Genomic DNA, 22525 nt, shown 5'->3' on the forward strand with positions numbered 1-22525 from the left:
ACATTAACAGGACAAAATGTGCTCTAAAATTTAAAACTAAATTCCTAAGTCAATTAGGGGCCCTAATTTGTATTTAAGATGAAATGGTGTTATGTAACCTAACTGTAAGATGTTCGTCAATAGTCGTGTGAAGTATTAACAATTGAAACAATGTTATCTAAAACTTTAACCCTAAGTAAATCAGTGGACATCATTTGAGGTTAATTTGGTGTTATGTAACCACATTGTGTGGTGGTTCTGAACAGTTGTGTGAAGTATTAAGTGAATTGAATGAAGGGTATTGGCGTTATAAATGGAAATGCCAACATGCCGTAAAATTTTAACCCTAAGTAAATCAGTGGACATCATTTTAGGTTAATTTGGTGTTATGTAACCACATTTTGTGGTGGTTCTGAAAATGTTGTGTGAAGTATTAAGTGAATTGAATGAAGGGTGTTGGAGTTATATAATATGGAAATGCCAACTTGCCGTTAAACTTTAATCGAATATCGACGACGACGAAGACACCGACGCTGACGCCGGGGCGAGCCTTAAAATTCGAATAGTCGAGCTAATGAACTGATATTTCCTCAGGTTTCGATCGCGTGTTTGTGCTTCATGCCAAGTGTACAATGGAAGAAACGACCAAATATTGATAGAAACTATCCAAGAGAAAACAATTGGAGCGCAGAATAAAATTAAAATTATTATGAAAGTAGATTATAAGCCACAAGTAAATATCTATACCATTAAGTAATTCTATATACATGTAGGTATTATACGGACGTTTGCTATAGAATATTTAGGAAATATTACACATTACCGATTGTAATGTTATGGCATAATAAGTGTAATATTATGGCATTATAAGTACGAATAAGTCTGTACCCGTGAAAAAAAATTGCGCAGGCTTTATTCAGATTATATTGGCTTGGTTGGGTATTGAATTATTATCTTATACAACAGTTTCTTTACTTCCATGTTGAAGTTCCAATATATTGTGTAGTTTTCATTCAGCCACACGCGTGTTGGCAAAGTCTTTAATTTCAGTCCCTCTCGTTTGTGTGCAATTTTGTCAAAAAGATTGTTGGTTGATTGAAACCGTCTATACAGTAAGGTTGTTGTTGTTGTTGCTAAGCCGTCATTCTGAATGTTTTATACAAATTCGTCTTTATGGTGAATCACCAGTCAGGTTTGCACGGAAAGCGGATCTATTGATATTGATAACAATTTTATACAATGGTCATTCTTCAATATTTGGGACATTTCGCCCCAGGACCTTCAGATAATTAGTACCTTAAGAATAGTAAAAGTAAATGTTTACTTAATTGCGTTTTTGACAATATCTTTCTAACGCGCTGCACACAGATATATCATCTTACCGGCTCGTACTAATACATATTTAGTACTGTCAGTAGAAGGGGTCAATGTGAATTTTATGTTAATCTATTTTGCATCAAACCAGTTTTAGTTGATCCATGTATGTCCATGTATAAATGTCGACAAATATGTTCGTTTGTGTCACGGCGCCTTTGTCAAACCCATAACGATTACATTAAATGGATGCTATAAACTTTACATCGTAATGTATCTGACGGCAAAGCTTGTTGATTGTTTTCAGACATTCATAACGCGATGCTAATGGTATATGTCTGCATTATAATTCTTTGTGTATAAATTTAATACCTCGTGTGTATCGGTGCTTTTAACATGTCGTGTGTATCGGTGCTTTTTACAAGTCGTGTGTATCGGTGCTTTTAACATGTCGTGTGTATCGGTGCTTTTAACATGTCATGTGTGTCGGTGCTTTTAACATGTTGCGTGTATCGGTGCTTTTAACATGTCGTGTATGTCGGTGCTTTTAACATGTCGTGTGTATCGGTGCTTTTAACATGTCGAGTGTATCGGTGCTTTTAACATGTCGAGTGTATCGGTGCTTTTAACATGTCGCGTGTATCGGTGCTTTCAACATGTCATGTGTATCGGTGCTTTCAACATGTCATGTGTATCGGTGCTTTTAACATGTCGAGTGTGTCGGTGCTTTTAACGTGTCGTGTGTATCGGTGCTTTTAACATGTCGTGTGTATCGGTGCTTTTAACGTGTCGTGTGTATCGGTGCGTTTAACATGTCGTGTGTATCGGTGCTTTTAACATGTCGTGTGTATCGGTGCTTTTAACATGTCGAGTGTATCGGTGCTCTTAACATGTCGTGTGTATCGGTGCTTTTAACATGTCGTGTGTATCGGTGCTTTTAACATGTCGTGTGTATCGGTGCTTTTAACGTGTCGTGTGTATCGGTGCTTTTAACGTGTCGTATGTATCGGTGCTTTAAACGTGTCGCGTGTATCGGTGCTTTTAACGTGTCGCGTGTATCGGTGCTTTTAACGTGTCGCGTGTATCGGTGCTTTTAACATGTCGCGTGTATCGGTGCTTTTAACATGTCGCGTGTATCGGTGCTTTCAACATGTCGTGTGTATCGGTGCTTTTAACATGTCGCGTGTATCGGTGCTTTCAACATGTCGTGTGTATCGGTGCTTTTAACATGTCGCATGTGTCGGTGCTTTTAAAATGTCGTGTGTATCGGTGCTTTTTACATGTCGCGTGTATCGGTGCTTTTAACATGTCGTGTGTATCGGTGCTTTTAACATGTCGAGTGTATCGGTGCTTTCAACATGTCGAGTGTATCGGTGCTTTTAACATGTCGTGTGTATCGGTGCTTTTGACATGTCGTGTGTATCGGTGCTTTTAACATGTCGTGTGTATCGGTGCTTTTAACATGTTGTGTGTGTCGGTGCTTTTAACATGTCATGTGTATCGGTGCTTTTAACATGTCGTGTGTATCGGTGCTTTTAACATGTCGTGTGTATCGGTGCTTTTAACATGTCGTGTGTATCGGTGCTTTTGACATGTCGTGTGTATCGGTGCTTTTAACATGTCGTGTGTATCGGTTCTTTTAATATGTCGTAATAATATGTCGTATGTATAGAGGTGTAACTAGAGAGTGCGTTCTTCTATGGAGGTGTAACTAGAGAGTGCGTTCTTCTATGGAGGTGTAACTAGAGAGTGCGTTCTTCTATGGAGGTGTAACTAGAGAGTGCGTTCTTCTATGGAGGTGTAACTAGAGAGTGCGTTCTTCTATGGAGGTGTAACTAGAGAGTGCGTTCTTCTATGGAGGTGTAACTAGAGAGCGCGTTCTTCTATCCGGCGTACTCATCATTTTCAGGGCCATTTCTTTTATCCGGCGTACCGAACATCTGAGAGCACGTCCTTTTATCCGGCGTACCCAACACCTATTTCCGGTAAACGGCTTTTATATTCGGAGACATAATCAACGTTATATAAGTATTTCCAGAGTACTGATATTCCACGCATCCTATTCGCTGTATCTAATTTCGGTATAATCGAATATTCATTATAAAATATATCTGACATCTGACATGAGTTTCGTTTCTCAGTTATCTAAATCAGATGTTCTGTTTAATTATTTATACTTTGCAAATAATCAGCGTACATAAAACCATCATACGTTTCAAGATAGTTTTACAAAGCAATACGACTATTGATATTTCCAGCGCTTGACCCGACACAATCAATTGGTAAATGGTGGTGGAATAATGTATTTCATGAAACATTTTAAAACCTTTAATATATTGGTAATAATTGTGTATAGACGAGTTTTCGTAACTTACATTGCATGTGGATAAAGAACTCGTGAATTAATTCTATTCAAAGTCTGTGGGGTTTTATCAAACGTTCATTTGTACAAAAGCTGATCAACGAATCATTCGAATCAGCCATCCAACCCAGGTCAAATATTTAGCGTATTTTAAAATCGTATTTGTAATAAGAGACAGAACAAATATTTCGTTTTTCGAAATAAAAATTCATTAATGTATATTTTCTAATGACTGGCTTCATAGACTATAACGGGTAAGATAAAATTTTAAAATGTAGATTAAAAATAAAATATACATTTATCTATTACTTATTTATAGCAAGATTAAACATATTGTTCCTAAAAACGTAATCCCATCTAACCGTTAGTGCTTAAAACGGAACGGAAATAGTAGCCTTATTATAGAATGCATTTGGTCGGCTGAATTGCATAGCAGTAGTCAAACGATTTTTCTAAAATATTGGCTATTCGGTTCGTTTTATTAAAAGGCACTGATAATGCCGTGATTGCCTTCGTTTATAACTTCCATTCAAATGGCAACTTTGTTAAAGTTCTAGACCCGATACTTATAAAAAATAATAAACCATTTTTTTTAATAAATGTAAAATTCGCATGATTGTTATTGTGACTGAAGATTTGCATTAAATAATGGTATACCACGAACGATCAGTTATATTTCGCCACAAAATGCAATTTCTATCAACTATGTCATCAGTGTGTTTTTAGAAAATCGTGGTTCTGTATTTCATTTATGCTTGCCGTATTAACCAAATAAAAGGCGAAAATTTTAATATTATTTGTTCTATTTAAATTAACATAATGATTTAAAATTGTCGCTTTATTTCCGATATCAAATATATTCCGCTTAAAGGGGAAATACATTGTATTCCATTATCAAAATTTGTTGTTTTTTTCTAAATTACGATAATTTCATTCAATATTTCCAATTATCTTACCTTGTAGCTTTAATTCCCATGTTGAATATTTATTGTACATCCATATGTAAATACAATCACAATAAACAGCGTGGCATAAACGTCCGCTCTTCTTGAAAACCACAAAGTAGTTCCAGTTCTATGAAATCGTTCACCAAAAATAATCAAACTTCATAGTAATTCGAATATTTATGTTTTAAAGGTAACACCTAAAAAAATTCAACTTGGCTAGAATTTTAAACCCTTATCACAAACACCTTTTTCCGTAAAAGAATAAGAAGAACCAAGTTAAACTATAACTCTACAAGGACCGAACGAAAATAAACCCTGTTCTCAAAATCCACGCCTGATTGAGATGACGGAAAGGCCTCGCCCATTTAATACCTTCATTCATAAACTAGAAACCAATATTCGAATGGTTATGACTATGAGCGATATAATCCGGGTGGGATAATTCGCCAATGCTGAGGTCGTATGCTCCAACCCGCTATGACCAGACGTATTGTGGTGTTACAATAACATGTGCGGTCTTCAGTCCTTTGGATGGGCGTCTTGTTATTGAATGAGAATGCTTGAGTGGTTGTTCTGCAGCACGTATGAATACTGGGTGCAACTCACTTTTATTATTAGGATATACCGGCTACTGTAATTCTGTCCCGTGTGTTTTGAGGTAACTCCGGTGCAACTCACTTTTAGTAGGATATACCGGCTACTGTAATTCTGTCCCGTGTGTTTTAAGGTAACTCCGGTGCAACTCACTTTTAGTAGGATATACCGGCTACTGTAATTCTGTCCCGTGTTTTTTGAGGTAACTCCGGTGCAACTCACTTTTAGTAGGATATACCGGCTATTGTAATTCTGTACCGTGTGTTTTGAGGTAACTCCGGTGCAACTCACTTTTAGTAGGATATACCGGCTACTGTAATTCTGTCCCGTGTGTTTTAAGGTAACTCCGGTGCAACTCACTTTTAGTAGGATATACCGGCTACTGTAATTCTGTCCCGTGTTTTTTGAGGTAACTCCGGTGCAACTCACTTTTAGTAGGATATACCGGCTATTGTAATTCTGTACCGTGTGTTTTGAGGTAACTCCGGTGCAACTCACTTTTAATAGGACATACCGGCTACTGAAATTCTGTCCTGTATGTTATGACGTCATTCAGGTGCAACTCACTTTTAATAGGACATACCGGTTACTGTACTTCTGTTTAGTTTAATCGTATTTTAAAAATAAGACACACTTGATATACATAATTTCGGCAAACAATTTTATTATACAATTGGGATGGGCCACAAGCTTTGACAACATTAGAAAATGGCCCTCCACTTTTAACAGGACATACCGGCTACTGTAATTCTGTCCTGTGTATTATGGCGTCACTCCGACACCTATAAACTTGTGATGTTAACAACTTTAAACATTAACTAGTTAAAACTAATTTATTTTACAATTACTATGAAGGACTTTTAGTTTTCATGTCATCGATTTTTCCTTTACATTTAGAATTGAATACTCGATTGAGAATATCGGTTTTCGGATATTCATGTTTCCTTGCATGATTAAGTAATTAATTCTTTATTCAAACAAGTTTTCACTAAAATGGTGACCAACACAAATAAATAATCGATAAATCGAATTTTATTCATTTTACGGTTGAAATATTTTAAAAATTACATAAGAATATTTTCAATATTTTTATTTTGCATATATCTATATATTGTTTATTAAAAAGGGCAAGTGGTTCATCATGTCATTAATTGAGCAAACACGGTAAAGGGATCAATAGACAATTTGATATACAAAACATCATTGATATAGCCATTTTGGTTCAGGAGAAGAATGGTTTCTTACAGAAGTCTGCATAAATCAGGTGGCCGGCCACTAGGACCGCACCAGTTCTGGCCCAACTTTATCTAGTTAAACCATCTTTGTAGAGGCTCAGTAGATATGAGTTATCTTTTAGCTCTAATCATTGCGCTTCATGAGTAAAAATGTTTTTCTATATAAGTCTTTATTAAAACAGGTGGCCATCAGGATTGTTCCTGAAGGTAACCCCAGGTTCACAATTTGAAAAAAATTGGTAGAGGATCAATAGACAGTGGAATATATCACATATCGTAGGACGGGCCACGGGTTAATGGGATATTTTCACAATCTCGTGTATCTCTGCAATTGACCGGAACCATTCGATAACAAGTAAATGGAACCAATGCCGGGATGTTTATGGTCAGGTTTGAGCAAAATCAATCCAATTCAACCTGTTCTTTATTTCTGTTTATTCCTGAATATAAACAAATGAAGTCGAAAAAGCCGAGAATGCTCCTTTTTAAATTTTATATTTTTCAAAACAAATAAACTCGCATAAAGGAACACTGGATAAGAAAAGTAATATATATATATGCATGTATAGTTATTGGTTAACAAGCGTTGCATTCAATGTTGATCTACCTGTGATATTTAATTGATTATTGTTGCTTTACTAAATCGTTTAATCGGCATTGTCCGGGCGCAGCACGTTTGCCGAATTAATTGTTTTGTAAAGCCAAAATAAAAAATCTTGGTGTTTGGCGCGAATGTCAATTCACTAGCCAGAGCGTAGCCACTAATCACTGAATAATTGAATTATTAAAACAAATAAAGGACTATATGGAAGCTTGGCAGTCGCTTTCGTCAGAATCTTTCTTTACGATTTAATCTGAAATGCGTTCAGAAGTTATCAAACTGTTTTGTTTTATAAACCCTTTAGCATACACAACAAGCGGGGAACTACACAACAAACGTCGCCGCAAACGTGTTTTAATCCATTGGCAGAGACGGAGATGGGCGTAAACACTATAAGTGTTTTGTTGTATGACTTTCCATCCTAGTGCAACACGGATTTTGTTAAATTTTGCTACTTTGCCCGTCCCATTTTTAATCGCATTATAAGTAAGAAACAATAATCAAGATTAGTCACAAATCGCTCCAATAGTCGCCATAGGAAGTTGAATGGCGAATAATCAAATTTCGACGAAGCCGGACCTACCTATTGCGTTTGCGCATTTAAAAAACCCCAGCTTTATTGTTGTTACATATAGTTTAATAGTAAACATTTCACAACCGTTTATTGATAAAGTACAGGCTTCAATGCTTCAGTTATCGTTGTAACAATTAAAGCAGAATAAAACCCGTCTAATGTAATGTATGTATTCAATTATGTAAAAAAAAAAACATGTGTTCGCCATACCCTTCCTATACAGGCCCCTATGGATATATCACACCAGGTCGTCTAGAATGCATATTTAAGCTATAAATTACAATCAAAACTCGATAAATGGAAGTCATTCGGAGAACGAGAAAATCGAGATAACAGAGTTCGACATAGCGAATTTCAACTGTATATCAAAGGGTAATTTAAAGATGGTCCGCGCATCAGATTCTATTGAACACTTGAGCTTTACGTGTTGAATGAAAAAAGTGTTGCACTTCGCATTCAACTCCAGGGATCGGCTCGGATCAGGGAGATGGGCTCGGATCAGGATGATGGCCTCGGATCAGGATGATGGGCTCGGAAGATGGGCTCGGATCAGGAAGATGGGCTCGGATCAGAAAGATGGGCTCGGATCAGAAAGATGGGCTCCGATCAGGGAGATGGGGTCGGGAGATGGGAGATGGGGTCGGGAGATGGGCTTGGATCAGGGAGATGGCTCCGATCAGGGAGATGTGCTCCGATCAGGGTGATAGGCTCGGATCAGGGAGATGGGCTTCGATTAGGGAGATGGGCTCGGATCAGGGAGATGGGTTCGATAGATGGGCTCGGATCAGGGAGATGGGCTTGGATCACGGAGATGGGCTCGGATCAGGATGATGGCCTCGGATCAGGATGATGGGCTCGGAAGATGGGCTCGGATCAGGGAGATGGCCTCGAATCAGGAAGATGGGCTCGGATCAGAAAGATGGGCTCAGATCAGGGAGATGGGCTCCGATCAGGGAGATGGGGTCGGGAGATGGGCTTGGATCAGGGAGATGGCTCCGATCAGGGAGATGTGCTCCGATCAGGGTGATAGGCTCGGATCAGGGAGATGGGCTTCGATTAGGGAGATGGGCTCGGATCAGGGAGATGGGTTCGATAGATGGGCTCGGATCAGGGAGATGGGCTTGGATCACGGAGATGGGCTCCGATCAGTGAGATGGGCTCCGATCAGGGATATGGGATCGGATCAGGAAGAAGGGCTATTTTCAGGGAGATTGGCTCTTATCAGGGAGATGGACTCGGGAGATGGGCTCAGGAGATGGGCTCGGGAGATGGGCTCGGATCAGGGGATGGGCTCGGGAGATGGGCTCGGATCAGGAAGATTGGCTCCGATTAGGGAGATGGGCTCGGGAGATGGGCTCGGATCAGGGAGATGGGTTCCGATTAGGGAGATGGGTTCGGGGAGATGAGCTCGGTTCAGGGAGATGGTTCTCTTCGTTTAGCTTTTAGATTAAAGACCCAACACAATTTGCTTGTGTCATACTGAATACTCAATTGAATTCGATAGGTGCGCTTCTTATAAGTTAACAAAAGCAGTTTGTGAAAATTCTTATAATCATCTGCCCTGTATAAATTGAAGGTTCGTCTTTTATATCATAGGAATGTCTCCAAGAGAGTATCGTCATATTTCAAAACACTTCATCGTAGCTTTGATACGAAACCGGCCCATAGTGAATGTTTTGTTATGGGTGCATTTTCTGTAGAACAGTGTGCTTAATATGACGTGTGATAGTGAAGTAAGGATTGGAAGAAGACACTTCAGATGAAATATAGCGCAATAAAAATATTCATTAGCGATAATCGGTATCTGATATTAAAAGTTAGCTGCACCCATTATTTAATCGGTTTGAAATATAATACGAGAAGTAAAAAAACCAATCAGGCAATGTAAAACAATATAAAAAAGTTTTATATAAAGTTAAAATATGTAATTGTTGTTTCGTAATTACATTTAAATAAATTTTCAAAACAGTCGTTTTACTGTATACTTCTATTAATTTAAAAAAAAAGTTGTTAAAGTATTTTTGGGGTGTGACGGAGGAAGGTTGGCGGGTGTGTTTGGGGGCGGGGTTTCTTGAAGATCCAATAAGAGTTCGCCTTTTAAGAAGTACGGGCACCTGTACTCAAATGTTAAAAAGTATGATGATATTTTTCTAATTTTAGATTTATATCCTTTTAAAAGGCAATTTCATCAAGTTAATACATATATCAACACGGATGTGGTAATCGAGCACTTCAAAAGAGCAATAACATATTGTTCATTAGTAATATAGTATGATTTTCAAATATTTAGACATTCACCTCGTGTGAACTAACTTTAACCATCGTCATATTTGTAATGATATCGAGCTTATTTCCAAACGAATGTCTTCTTAACCCACGAAATTCGACTCCGGCTTTAATATTTAATGTTATTGTTGTTATTCTATTCAATAATGAAATGTTACGAAATCCAAATATTTGACTTTGAGTTTCAATATTTTCAGAGTACGATTTATTAATGGGCTAAACGTTGTTCGAGTATTGGGAGGATCAGCGTAAGCCATTTATATAGAGTTAAGAGTTTATTGCAAATGCCCGTGCGTATACACGCAGTTAAACAGTCACGCATGAATGTGATATTTCATAGCCAACGGTCATCCAAATATCGAGTTATAACATTAGCATTGAACAATTAAAGTTAATGATACAATACCAAACACCAAAATAAAGCGAAAGGAGAGTAGAACTATATAGTATCCGTATTTATCCGTAAAAATCAGTAGCCTTTAATTCATATAAAACTGAAACTGGGCAACGTAACCTATATACAATACGAATATATAATATGTATGTAAATATCAGCCGTGGATATTAGTAGCATTTCATGTCTTCCGGGTATTGTTCAAAGGCGGGATATCATAGATAACTGGTTTATGACAGAATTACAGTATTTAAATTACTCCAATTACTCCACAATTATAAAATTATAAAATTAACAACTGAACGCGAAAAAAGATCTCTTTCATTTCAAGCGTTTCATTAGACCAAATCGCCAACATATAAAAGCAATTATTTTATATATATAGTAGTTACGCGAAGGATTTATGCTAAAAACAGGGAAAAAACATGCAATAAATCACTAATTTTATCACTGTCAGCAGACTTATTTAACTGGTTTCCATGGATTTTCGCAAAAATTGGCTCGTTCCAAGACAAAAAATAAAAAAGTTGTCAAAACGTTCAATCTGTGAGAGTGCAGCTTTAAGAGTTTACATAATAGTTATCAACGTCTAAATAAATACACATTACATCAACCGCAATATATACTCGTATAACTTGTTTTTGCTAGTTTACTTTAAACTTATTTATTTCAATTAAGTTATAACAACATAATATTAATCACTCTCGTTAACACGATGTTACGTGAAAGTGTTGTCTTGTGTACGACATAAACACGTGGTCATGACTCATCGATATAATTCTTTGCGCCCACGACTCTTGGACTCGACTAAATATTTCGTGGTCACGACTCTTGGACATTATTAAGTATCTAGCTGACATGTCTCTTGGAAACGTCATAGTATCTCGTGGTCACCACCCATGGACATACCTTAATATCTCGCGGTCATGACTCTTCGAAAAGACATAGTATCTCGTGGTCTCGACTCTTGGACATGGCTTAGTATCTCGCGGTCTCATCTCTCGGACATGGCTTAGTATCTCGCGGTCTCGACTCTCGGACATGGCTTAGTATCTCGCGGTCTCGACTCTCGGACATGGCTTAGTATCTCGCGGTCTCGACTCTCGGACATGGCTTAGTATCTCGCGGTCTCGACTCTCGGACATGGCTTAGTATCTCGCGGTCTCGACTCTCGGACATGGCTTAGTATCTCGCGGTCTCGACTCTCGGACATGGCTTAGTAGCTCGCGGTCTCGACTCTCGGACATGGCTTAGTAGCTCGCGTTCTCGACTCTTGGAAATGGCTTAGTATCTCGCGGTCTCGACTCTTGGACATGGCTTAGTAGCTCGCGGTCTCGACTCTTGGACATGGCTTAGTAGCTCGCGGTCTCGACTCTCGGACATGGCTTAGTAGCTGGTCTCGACTCTTGGACATGGCTTAGTATCTCGCGGTCTCGACTCTTGGACATGGCTTAGTAGCTCGCGGTCTCGACTCTTGGACATGGCTTAGTAGCTCGCGGTCTCGACTCTTGGAAATGGCTTAGTATCTCGCGGTCTCGACTCTCGGATATGGCTTAGTATCTCGCGGTCTCGACTCTCGGATATGGCTTAGTATCTCGCGGTCTCGACTCTCGGACATGGCTTAGTATCTCGCGTTCACGAGTCTTGTTAACGACATAGTATCTTGTGGTGACGACTCTTGTAAACGACATAGTATCTTGTGGTGACGACTCTTGTTAGCGACATAGTATCTTGTGGTGACGACTCTTGTTAGCGACATAGTATCTTGTGGTGACGACTCTTGTTAGCGACATAGTATCTTGTGGTGACGACTCTTGTTAGCGATATAGTATCTTGTGATGACGACTCTTGTAAACGACATAGTATCTTGTGGTGACGACTCTTGTTAGCGACATAGTATCTTGTGGTGACGACTCTTGTTAGCGACATACTATCTTGTGGTGACGACTCTTGTTAGCGATATAGTATCTTGTGGTGACGACTGTTGGACATGGCTTAGTATCTCGCGGTCACGACTTTTGAACACGACTTATCATGTTGCGGTCACAACTCTTGTAAACGACATAGTATCTTGTGGTGACGACTCTTGTAAACGACATAGGATCTTGTGGTGACGACTCTTGTAAACGACATAGTATCTTGTGGTGACGACTCTTGTAAACGACATAGTATCTTGTGGTGACGACTCTTGTAAACGACATAGTATCTTGTGGTGACGACTCTTGTTAACGACATAGTATCTTGTGGTGACGACTCTTGTTAACGACATAGTATCTTGTGGTGACGACTCTTGTTAGCGATAAAGTATCTTGTGGTGGCGACTCTCGTTAGCGACATAGTATCTTGTGGTGACGACTCTCGTTAGCGATATAGTATCTTGTGGTGACGACTCTTGTTAGCGATATAGTATCTTGTGGTGACGACTCTCGTTAGCGACATAGTATCTTGTGGTGACGACTCTTGTAAACGACATAGTATCTTGTGGTGACGAGCCTTGTTAACGACATAGTATCTTGTGGTGACGACTCTTGTTAGCGACATAGTATCTTGTGGTGACGACTCTTGTTAACGATATAGTATCTTGTGGTGACGACTGTTGGACATGACTCATTATCTCGTGGGTTCGACTCGTGGTTATAAATTCTCTTCGTATCTGCTTTCAAGACTATCTCTTGGTCGTCGACTCAGTTTCTCGTTCCCACGTGAATTAATTCTAATTGTCTTTATCATCAAAATTAAAACCTACAAATCTTCCGTTGCATGCAAATGAATATTAATTCAAAAATATCATGGCTACGTATTACATCTTTTTTTATTAATAATATTATTTATGACAGCATGCCATTTTGTATACGCAGTAAACAAAAATAAATTTACATTAAATAGAATATAGATAGAGGTATTTTGTAATTATTCCTTGTTGTTTAAATGAAATGTAGAGAATATTTGCTTGTTTCGATGTTAGATCCGAATACATATCACGAGTGGCGTAGTTCATGAGGAAAAGAATATATTGAGATCTTAAACTGAAACAAGGATATTCTATCTTTTTAAATATGCCTTAAAAGTATTTTAAACGGGATTTTTTGTAGTTTTTCAGGAAATTACGCCAAATTGAATGCGACCGCAGCGTCATTTCGGGCTTTTACAAAGCAGGACTTTGGTATTTGGTATTTCAATGTCTACTTGTTATTAAAGCCCAGATTAAGTCAGAGGCCACATCACCACTATAATCCCTTATTAGTACCGCAATTTTGACGAGGATTAAGGGCGTATCCTACCCTGAGGATTTAACAGTCGTAAATATGTTTACAATATTAAGTAGCTACTTTAATTCGCAATATAAGCGGCAGTTAAAACTATCCCTGTTTTTATTCGCAAATCTAAAAATATATTGTTTATACTTTTAAACATCACGAACTATGCAGTACAAATGTTTTGTAATGTCAAAATATCCAATTGTTATTTGTCAATGATTTGGACGCTTGTGTTAGTCCACTGTGGGCCGCAGGCGTGTGTGCAGTTTCCAAGAATATTGGTTTAGGCGAACCTTTACTTTTTCCGTGAAATATCGGATGGTGTGCTTACATATTTAATTATAAATAAGTATAGCTGAAACATTGGTCTCAAATCTTGTAAAGAAAATACACCAGACAAGTGATCCATTAAACTTCCGGAGCGGTAACGATTTGAAAGTTTTTGATGAAGCTCGGGGTGGGGATGGGGGTTTTCGATACAAACCGAATGGTCACTCATTTGCATGTATGGCTGGTGTTCCATGTACACACTTTCCGCAATTTGTTTTAAGCATTTTTGAAATATCGTGCATTCTCTTCAGACGGACGATTTTTGAGCGCTACGATGTGTAATGTAGGTATTAGGTATATGTCATATAACCTGTGACGTACATCACTCAGATGTGTAGGCTGAAGGTCGAGGTCACAACAATCATTTCATTCGATTAAGCATGTTGGTGGATTTTCGAATCCAATGCGAATTGGCGAAAACACGATAGCGTGCTGCTTTCGTAATCGCCGATTTGACTTCCGGTGCTTACGAGTTCACATCCAGAAGCACAATGTAAGCGAAACCCTGACACGCGAAAATTAACCAAATTGCTACTATGTCATGTGTTTGCGTGGCGCCAAAGTGCAATGGCAGAAAAAGACCAACATTGTTACTACAATGTATGGTCATACCTAGCTCGAATAACGGTAGCAGTCAACAACCCAACACAAAACCTGCTCTACCACTTGCAATCTCTAAATCTGCATATATTTTTTTCAAACGGACCGAAACTGAAGAAAACAAAATACATTTTGCTAACAAGTACCTTGTGACAGCTTAAACATTTATAAAGAACAAGTACATATTTATAAATTTGCTTTCCTAGTTAGATACAAAATGGATATAAATGCAATATTTAAATATTTTATAAAAAAAGCTCATTAGCGCGGTGTTAGGGCGTATCTACCACTCCGACGCGCTGGTAAGATATCCATCTTCATTCATTGTCAACTGGTCAGCGACAATGACCATGGGTCAGCGACAATGAGCGGTTCACACTGAGGCGGCTAGTTCAGGGTGATTAGAGGGCTCCCCGCGGCTCCCCTGGGTGTTACAAGACTCGGTTTTTGGTTGCGACCAAATGTGGGCTAATCGGATGTACCGTCCACGAGGTGACCGATGCCCATGGGGCTTTTAAGTGGCCGTGCTGTCTCAAGGATGTGATATTATTAAATATTGATGATTCTAGCAGAATAAGTAGCTAGCCAATCATATCGTCGTTGTAAATAATTACAAGTATTTGTTGCATTACATATCGACCGAAAACATTGTTGCAATATCACTGCAGACACTGATACCTATTATTGCCACGATATTAAATGTTTATAAATATATCTGTTATCTTGTGACGTTCCTTCTCCGTCGTTGACTTGTTGACTTTGAACAAGGTGATAGTTGAACATGTTGGGCGTGCCAATTTAGTTCCCATCGTATCATACATATGAAGCTTGTTATGAATCATATTTCCCATTAGCGATAACGATCATTATATTCTTTCAACTATTCTATTTTTGAAAAATGTGTTATAGATGGAGTATTTCATGTGCAGTATTAATAAAATGCTTTATGTTTTACATTTATATCGGTACACACCTTACATATTTAACAGCTCTTGAATCAGGAAGACATTCTTATTGATTTACAGCTTTTATCTTTCATCTTATTAAGGGAAGTCATGCGTAATGTCAAAACTCATGTCCAACGCCGTCATATGTTTTCATAACACATTTAATTGGTTTTTTTTTAAGATTTTCACAGACTGATGATTCTATTTAAAATACTAAGAAGGTTTCTCTTTAGTAAACACCTTTTCCAATAAGACCCATCCTCAAGCCCTATATTTGGATATTGAATGACATATATATGGCTCAATTAAATTTAAAAGATCTCCCGAAATAAAATAAGTGAACATTAAAAGAAATCTTTATCATTACAAAAGCATTAAAAATCAGGCAACCATAGTTTATCCACTAACATTTAAATACTTTGGTGGGAAATTCTAATTTTCGTAAAAAGGAAGAAATTTCGATCATAATTTGCCACTACTCCTAAAATAACTGCAAAAAAACTTTGTAACATTTGACTGTGCAGTTTATATGCTTGTCAGCTGCATGCCAGCTTTACAAAGGCACCCCCTGTCATGATCTCCCTTCATAAAATGAGAAATAAAGGTATGCAAAGACAGACGATCTACCGTAGACCAAATAGTCGACCAGTAAAACACACTAACTACTGTACACAAAATATTCAGGTCGACCGGTAAGTGCTGTCTTCTGTGCACTAAAAAGTCAAGTCGACCAGTAAAACACACGATCTACTGTTCAGCAAATAGTTAAGTCGACCAGTAAAAACACGATCTACTGTGCACCCAGAACAACACAAAATGGACAGGTCGATCAATAACACGCACGGTCTATTGTCCATCAAAAACACAAGTCGACCAGTAAAACGCACGGTCTTCTGAGCAGTTAATAGTCAAGTCGACCGGTAAAACACACGGTCTTCTGAGCAGTAAATAGTCAAGTAGACCAGTAAAAGACACGGTCTTCTGTGCACCAAATAGTCATGTTGACCAGTAAAACACGCGGTCTTTTCAGCAGTAAACAGTCAATTCGACCAGCAAAATACACGTTCTGTGCACTAAATGGCCAGGTCGACCAGCAACACACACGGTCTATTGTACATCAAAAACACAAGTCGACCAGTAAAACAAACGGCTTCTGTGCACAAAATAGTCAGGTTGACCGGTAAAACACACGATCTAACATTTGTATGCTCTTTCATCTTCGTGATATGATATCAACAACTAGCTTCAATTATATGAGGGCAAGTATTAGTTCAAACAAATAAAAAAGCGTTTACGACATTGACTCTGATAAATTGAGTAAATGGTTCACATTTGTGTAAACATTAATTAACTTGAAACGAAATTAGTAAAACACATTAAAGCAACTATGATTCATCATGAATCTGAACAACATTTACATGCGTGAAAAAAAACCTTTGAAGTAAAAACGGAATATTTTTTCACATATATCATAATATATCTTTTTTAAAGTCAAAATCAACAATTTCAATGATTTCGATTACTTGTACATATAAAAGGGAGAGCAACGTCCTGTAGGAAAATGCATACAGAATGGCGGAAAGCTAGTGATGTCCTTTAGGGCAATACATGCAGAAGGGCAATAAGCTAGCGACGTCCTGTGGGGCCAAACGTACTCAAGGGCGATAATCTGGCGACATCCTGTAGAGAAATACATACAGAAGCCGATAAGCCAGCGACATGCTTAGGGCAATACATTCTGAAGGACGATAAGCTAGCGACGTCCTGTAGGGCAATACATACAGAAGCCGATAAGCCAGCGACATGCTTAGGGCAATGCATTCTGAAGGGCGATAAGCTAGTGACGTCCTGTAGGGCAATACATACAGAAGGGCAATAAGCTAGCGACGTACTGTAGAGCAATACATGCAGAAGGGCAATAAGCTAGCGACGTACTGTAGGGCAATACATACAGAAGGGCGATAAGCTAGCGACGTACTGTAGAGCAATACATACAAAAGGGCGATAAGCTAGCGACATACTGTGGGGCCAAACGTACTCAAGGGCGATAAGCTAGCGACATCCTGTAGAGAAATACATACAGAAGCCGATAAGCCAGCGACATGCTTAGGGCAATACATTCTGAAGGGCGATAAGCTAGCGACGTCCTGTAGGGCAATACATACAGAAGCCGATAAGCCAGCGACATGCTTAGGGCAATGCATTCTGAAGGGCGATAAGCTAGCGACTTCCTGTAGGGCAATACATACAGAAGGGCGAAAAGCTAGCGACGTCCTGTAGAACAATACATACTGAAGGGCGATAAGCTTGCGAGGTCCTGTAGGGCAATACATACAGAAGGGCGATAAGCAAGCGACGTCCTGTAGAACAATACATACTGAAGGACGATAAGCTAGCGACGTCCTGTAGAGCAATACATACTGAAGGGCGATAAGCAAGCGACGTCCTGTAGAACAAAACATGCTGAAGGGCCATAAGCTAGCGACATCCTGTAGAACGATACATACAGAAGGGTGATAAGAAAGCGACGTCCTGTAGAACGATACATAAAGAAGGGCGATAAGCTAGCGACGTCCTGTAGGGCAATACATTTAGAAGGGCAATAAGCTAGCGACGTCCTGTAGGCCAATACATACAGAAGGGCAATAAGCTAGCGACGTCCTGTAGGGCAATAGATTCAGAAGGGCGATAAGCTAGCGACGTCCTGTAGAACAATACATACTGAAAGGCAATAAGCTAGCCACGTCCTGTAGGGCCATACATACTGAAGAACGATAAGCTGGCGACGTCCTGTAGAACAATACATATTGAAGGGCGATAAGCTAGCGACGTCCTGTAGATCAATACATACTGAAGGGCGATAAGCTAGCGACATCCTGTAGAGCAATACATACTGAAGGGCGATAAGCAAGCGACATGCTTAGGGCAATACATTCTGAAGGGTGATAAGCTAGCGACGGGCTTTAGGGCAAAACATACTGAAGGGCGACAAGCTAGCGACGTCCTGTAGAGCAATACATACTGAAGGGCGATAAGCAAGCGACATGCTAAGGTCAATACATTCTGAAGGGCGATAAGCTAGTGACGGGCTGTAGGGCAATACATACTGAAGGGCGATAAGCTAGCGACGTCCTGTAGGGCCATACATACTGAAGGGCGATAAGCTAGTGAGGGGCTGTAGGGCAATACATACTAAAGGGCGATAAGCTAGCGACGTCCTGTAGGGAAAACAATACCAAGGGACGATAAGCTAGAGACGTTCTGTAGAACAAAACATATATAAGGGCGATAAGCTAGCGACGGACTGTAGTGCAATACATACTAAAGGGCGATAAGCTAGCGACGTCGTGTAGGGCCATACATACTGAAGGGCGATAAGCTAGCGACGGGCTGTAGTGCAATACATACTAAAGGGCGATAAGTTAGCGACGGGCTGTAGGGCAATACATACTAAAGGGCGATAAGCTAGCGACGGGCTGTAGGGCAATACATACTAATGGGCGATAAAGTAGCGACGGGCTGTAGGGCAATACATACTTAAGGGCGATAAGCTAGCAACGGGCTGTAGGGCAATACATACTAATGGGCGATAAAGTAGCGACGGGCTGTAGGGCAATACATACTAAAGGGCTATAAGCTAGCGACGGGCTGTATGGCAATACATACTAAAGGGCGATAAGCTAGAGACGGATTGTAGGGCACTACATACTGAAGTACGATAAGCTAGAGACGGGCTGTAGGGCAATACATACTGAAGGACGCTGAGATAGCGACGGGCTGTAGGGCAATACATACTGATTACGCTGAGATAGCGACGGGCTGTAGGGCAATACATACTGAAGGACGCTGAGATAGCGACGGGCTGTAGGGTAATACATATTGAAGGGCGATTAACAAGGGACGTTCTATAGAACAAAACATACTGAAGGGCGATAAGCTAGCGACATCCTGTGTAGGACAATACATACAGAAGGGTGATAAGCTAGCGACGGGCTGTAGAGCAATACATACTGAAGGACGATAAGCTAGAGACGGGCTGTATGGCAAAACATACTGAAGGACGCTGAGATAGCGACGGGCTGTAGGGCAATACATACTGATTACGCTGAGATAGCGACGGGCTGTAGGGCAATACATACTGAAGGACGCTTAGATAGCGACGGGCTGTAGGCTAATACATATTGAAGGGCGATTAACGAGGGACGTTCTGTAGAACAATACATACTGAAGGGCGATAAGCTAGCGACATCCTGTGGGGCAATACATATAAAAGTGCTATAAGCTAGGACCGTTCTGTAGTGCAATACATACTGAAGGGCGATAGGCTAGTGACGTCCTGTAGAGCAATACATACTGAAGTGCGATAAGCTAGCTACGTCCTGTAGGGCAATACATACAGAAGGGCGATAAGCTAGTGACGTTCTGTAGAGCAATACATACTGAAGTGCGATAAGCTAGCGACGTCCTGTAGGGCAATACATACAGAAGGGCGATAAGCTAACGACGTCCTGTAGAACAATACATACTGAAGGGCGATAAGCTAGTGACGTTCTGTAGAGCAATACATACTGAAGGGCGATAAGCTAGCGACGTCTTGTAGAACAATACATACAGAAGGGCGATAAGCTAGCGACGTCTTGTAGGGCAATACATTCAGAAGGGCGATAAGCTAGTGACGTTCTGTAGAGCAATACATACTGAAGGGCGATAAGCTAGCGACGTCTTGTAGTGCAATACATACAGAAGGTCGATAAGCTAGTGACGTTCTGTAGAGCAATACATACTGAAGGGCGATAAGCTAGCGACGGGCTGTAGAACAATACAAACTGAAGGGCGAAAAGCTAGCGACGTCCTGTAGAACAATACATACAGAAGGGCGATAAGCTAGCGACGTCTTGTAGGGCAATACATAGAGAAGGGCGATAAGCTAGCGACGGGCTGTAGAACAATACATACTGAAGGGCGATAAGCTAGCGACGTCCTGTAGAACAATACATACAGAAGGGCGATAAGCTAGGGACGTTCTGTAGAACAATTCATACTGAAGGGCGATCAGCTAGCGACGTCTTGTGGGGCAATACATACAAAAGTGCGATAAGCTAGGGACGTTCTGTAGAACAATACATACTGAAGGGCGATAAGCTAGCGACGTCATGTGTAGGACAATACATACAGAAGGGCGATAAGCTAGCGACGTTCTGTAGAGCAATACATACTGAAGTGCGATAAGCTAGCGACGTCTTGTGTAGGACAATACATACAGAAGAGCGATAAGCTAGTGACGTTCTGTAGAGCAATCATTCTGAAGGGCGATAAGCTAGCGACGTCTTGTAGGGCAATACATACAGAAGGGCGATAAGCTAGGGACGTTCTGTAGAACAATACATACTGAAGTTCGATAAGCTAGCGACGTCCTGTAGAACAATACATACTGAAGGGCGATAAGCTAGGGATGTTCTGTAGAACAATACATACTGAAGGGCGATAAGTTAGCGACGTCATGTGTAGGACAATACATACAGAAGGGCGATAAGCTAGCGATGTCCTGTAGGGCAATACATACAAAAGTGCGATAAGCTAGGGACGTTCTGTAGAACAATACATACTGAAGGGGGATAAGCTAGCGACGGGCTGTAGCTACCGACGTCCTGTAGAACAATACATACTGAAGGGCGATAAGCTAGCGACATCCTGTGTAGGACAATACATACAGAAGGGCGATAAGCTAGCGACGTCCTGTAGAGCAATGCCTACTGAAGGGCGATACATAGTGTTATAATTCACTTGTTCGCCGGAAATGCTTTCATAAACCATTGCATATTAAATGAATTTGATCGCGGGTCTGTTATGCATTGTTCACAGATGTATTGTTTGCTATATTCATTGAAGAAACTGTATTCTATTTCTTCTGAGTATACATACTAGTTTAATTCAAATAAAAGTTTAGGTCGTCGTTACCAGTGTGTGTATACCATGTGATAAATTACGTCATATATGCTACGTCGGAAGGTAACATTTCGACTTAGACTTAAACGAAGACTTAAAGGGGCTGTCTCACGTATGATAAAATAGCGGAAAAAAGGAAATATTCGAAAACTGACATAAACTTGGCATCGAAGTGAACAATGCATTGAAACTTACTAACTGAAGTACCACATAGTTTACAATTTATTTTAATTTAGCAGTTATTTCGTATTTTTCCATTAAAAAAGATTACTGGGTATGTCTACCAGGTAGAATTCATTCCTTATGCGTGATTGGCTAGTCGGTGTTATCACGTGATATAACCGAGGTAGGTGTATAGCTTAATTATGTCACCCCATTGGTAAACGCCTTTTAGCTCAGTGAGTAAGACGCTGGACTTCAATTTTGGCGACACGGGTTCGAACCCGGTCTCCGACACCTTTTTTTTACATTTTGGTACTTTTTTACAATTATGATATCAAAGCGTAACATTCTATTAAAGAATTGTCCTGAGATTCGTTACAGAAAAAAGACTTTTTTGGTGCCAATCTGTGACACAGTCCCTTTAAAACAAAGATCATTTTTTATATTTCTAAACCATTTTAAATAAAACAAATGACAGTCTATGTCGCTTAAAGAGCCTCGCCTTCGTTCTTTTACCGGAGTTCGTTTTTGTGATTAGTTTCTTCAAAACCTTCGACAAAGCTGTTTCCAAGATAATAATCATAAACCTTTGTTATCCAATTTGTTGTCATGTCATTGAGATTTAATGTGAGTTTTTGTACTTATGAAACGAAATATGTAGGTGGTGTATATTTATAGCAATAGATGGATACAATACAAAATTTACGAGTTGTTCACACCATTTATTAGCACAAAGACATGATTATTTGATGATTTGTATTTCAATAAAATGTGAGTGAAAAATTGTACAGATCGCTATCATCTCTGAATACATAAAATAGCATAAGATTTATTATCATTAATGTTGTGACAACATCATTGCCATACAAAAAATAACATACAATGAAATACAGTGGTACATGTACACAAAAACACAAACTTTTATACGAAAGAAGAGTAAACATTTAATTTCTATTTCTGTTGCAAAATGAAAAATATACAAACTTTGATAAATTTA

The 22525-nt window shown here is 39.5% G+C and overlaps 2 protein-coding genes across 2 annotated transcripts in view; one reads left to right on the top strand and one right to left on the bottom strand.

Moving 5' to 3' along the window:
- Nucleotides 1-4998, bottom strand: part of LOC128235516 (mucin-17-like) — a 40536-nt gene extending 35538 nt beyond the window's left edge. Inside the window, exon 1 of the mRNA XM_052950325.1 lies at nucleotides 4612-4998. Within this exon, the coding sequence (XP_052806285.1) occupies nucleotides 4612-4631 (20 nt within the window). The 5' untranslated portion in view covers nucleotides 4632-4998. The remainder of the gene's footprint in view (nucleotides 1-4611) is intronic.
- Nucleotides 4999-8433: 3435 nt separating this feature from the next.
- On the top strand, nucleotides 8434-9012 carry LOC128235517 (uncharacterized). The gene has a single exon (XM_052950327.1). It carries the CDS (start codon nucleotides 8434-8436, stop codon nucleotides 9010-9012), a length of 579 nt encoding a protein of 192 aa, XP_052806287.1.
- The last annotated feature ends 13513 nt before the right edge of the window (nucleotides 9013-22525 follow it).

This window comes from Mya arenaria, chromosome 5, assembly GCF_026914265.1.
Source record: "Mya arenaria isolate MELC-2E11 chromosome 5, ASM2691426v1".
Lineage (NCBI taxonomy): Eukaryota > Metazoa > Mollusca > Bivalvia > Myida > Myidae > Mya > Mya arenaria.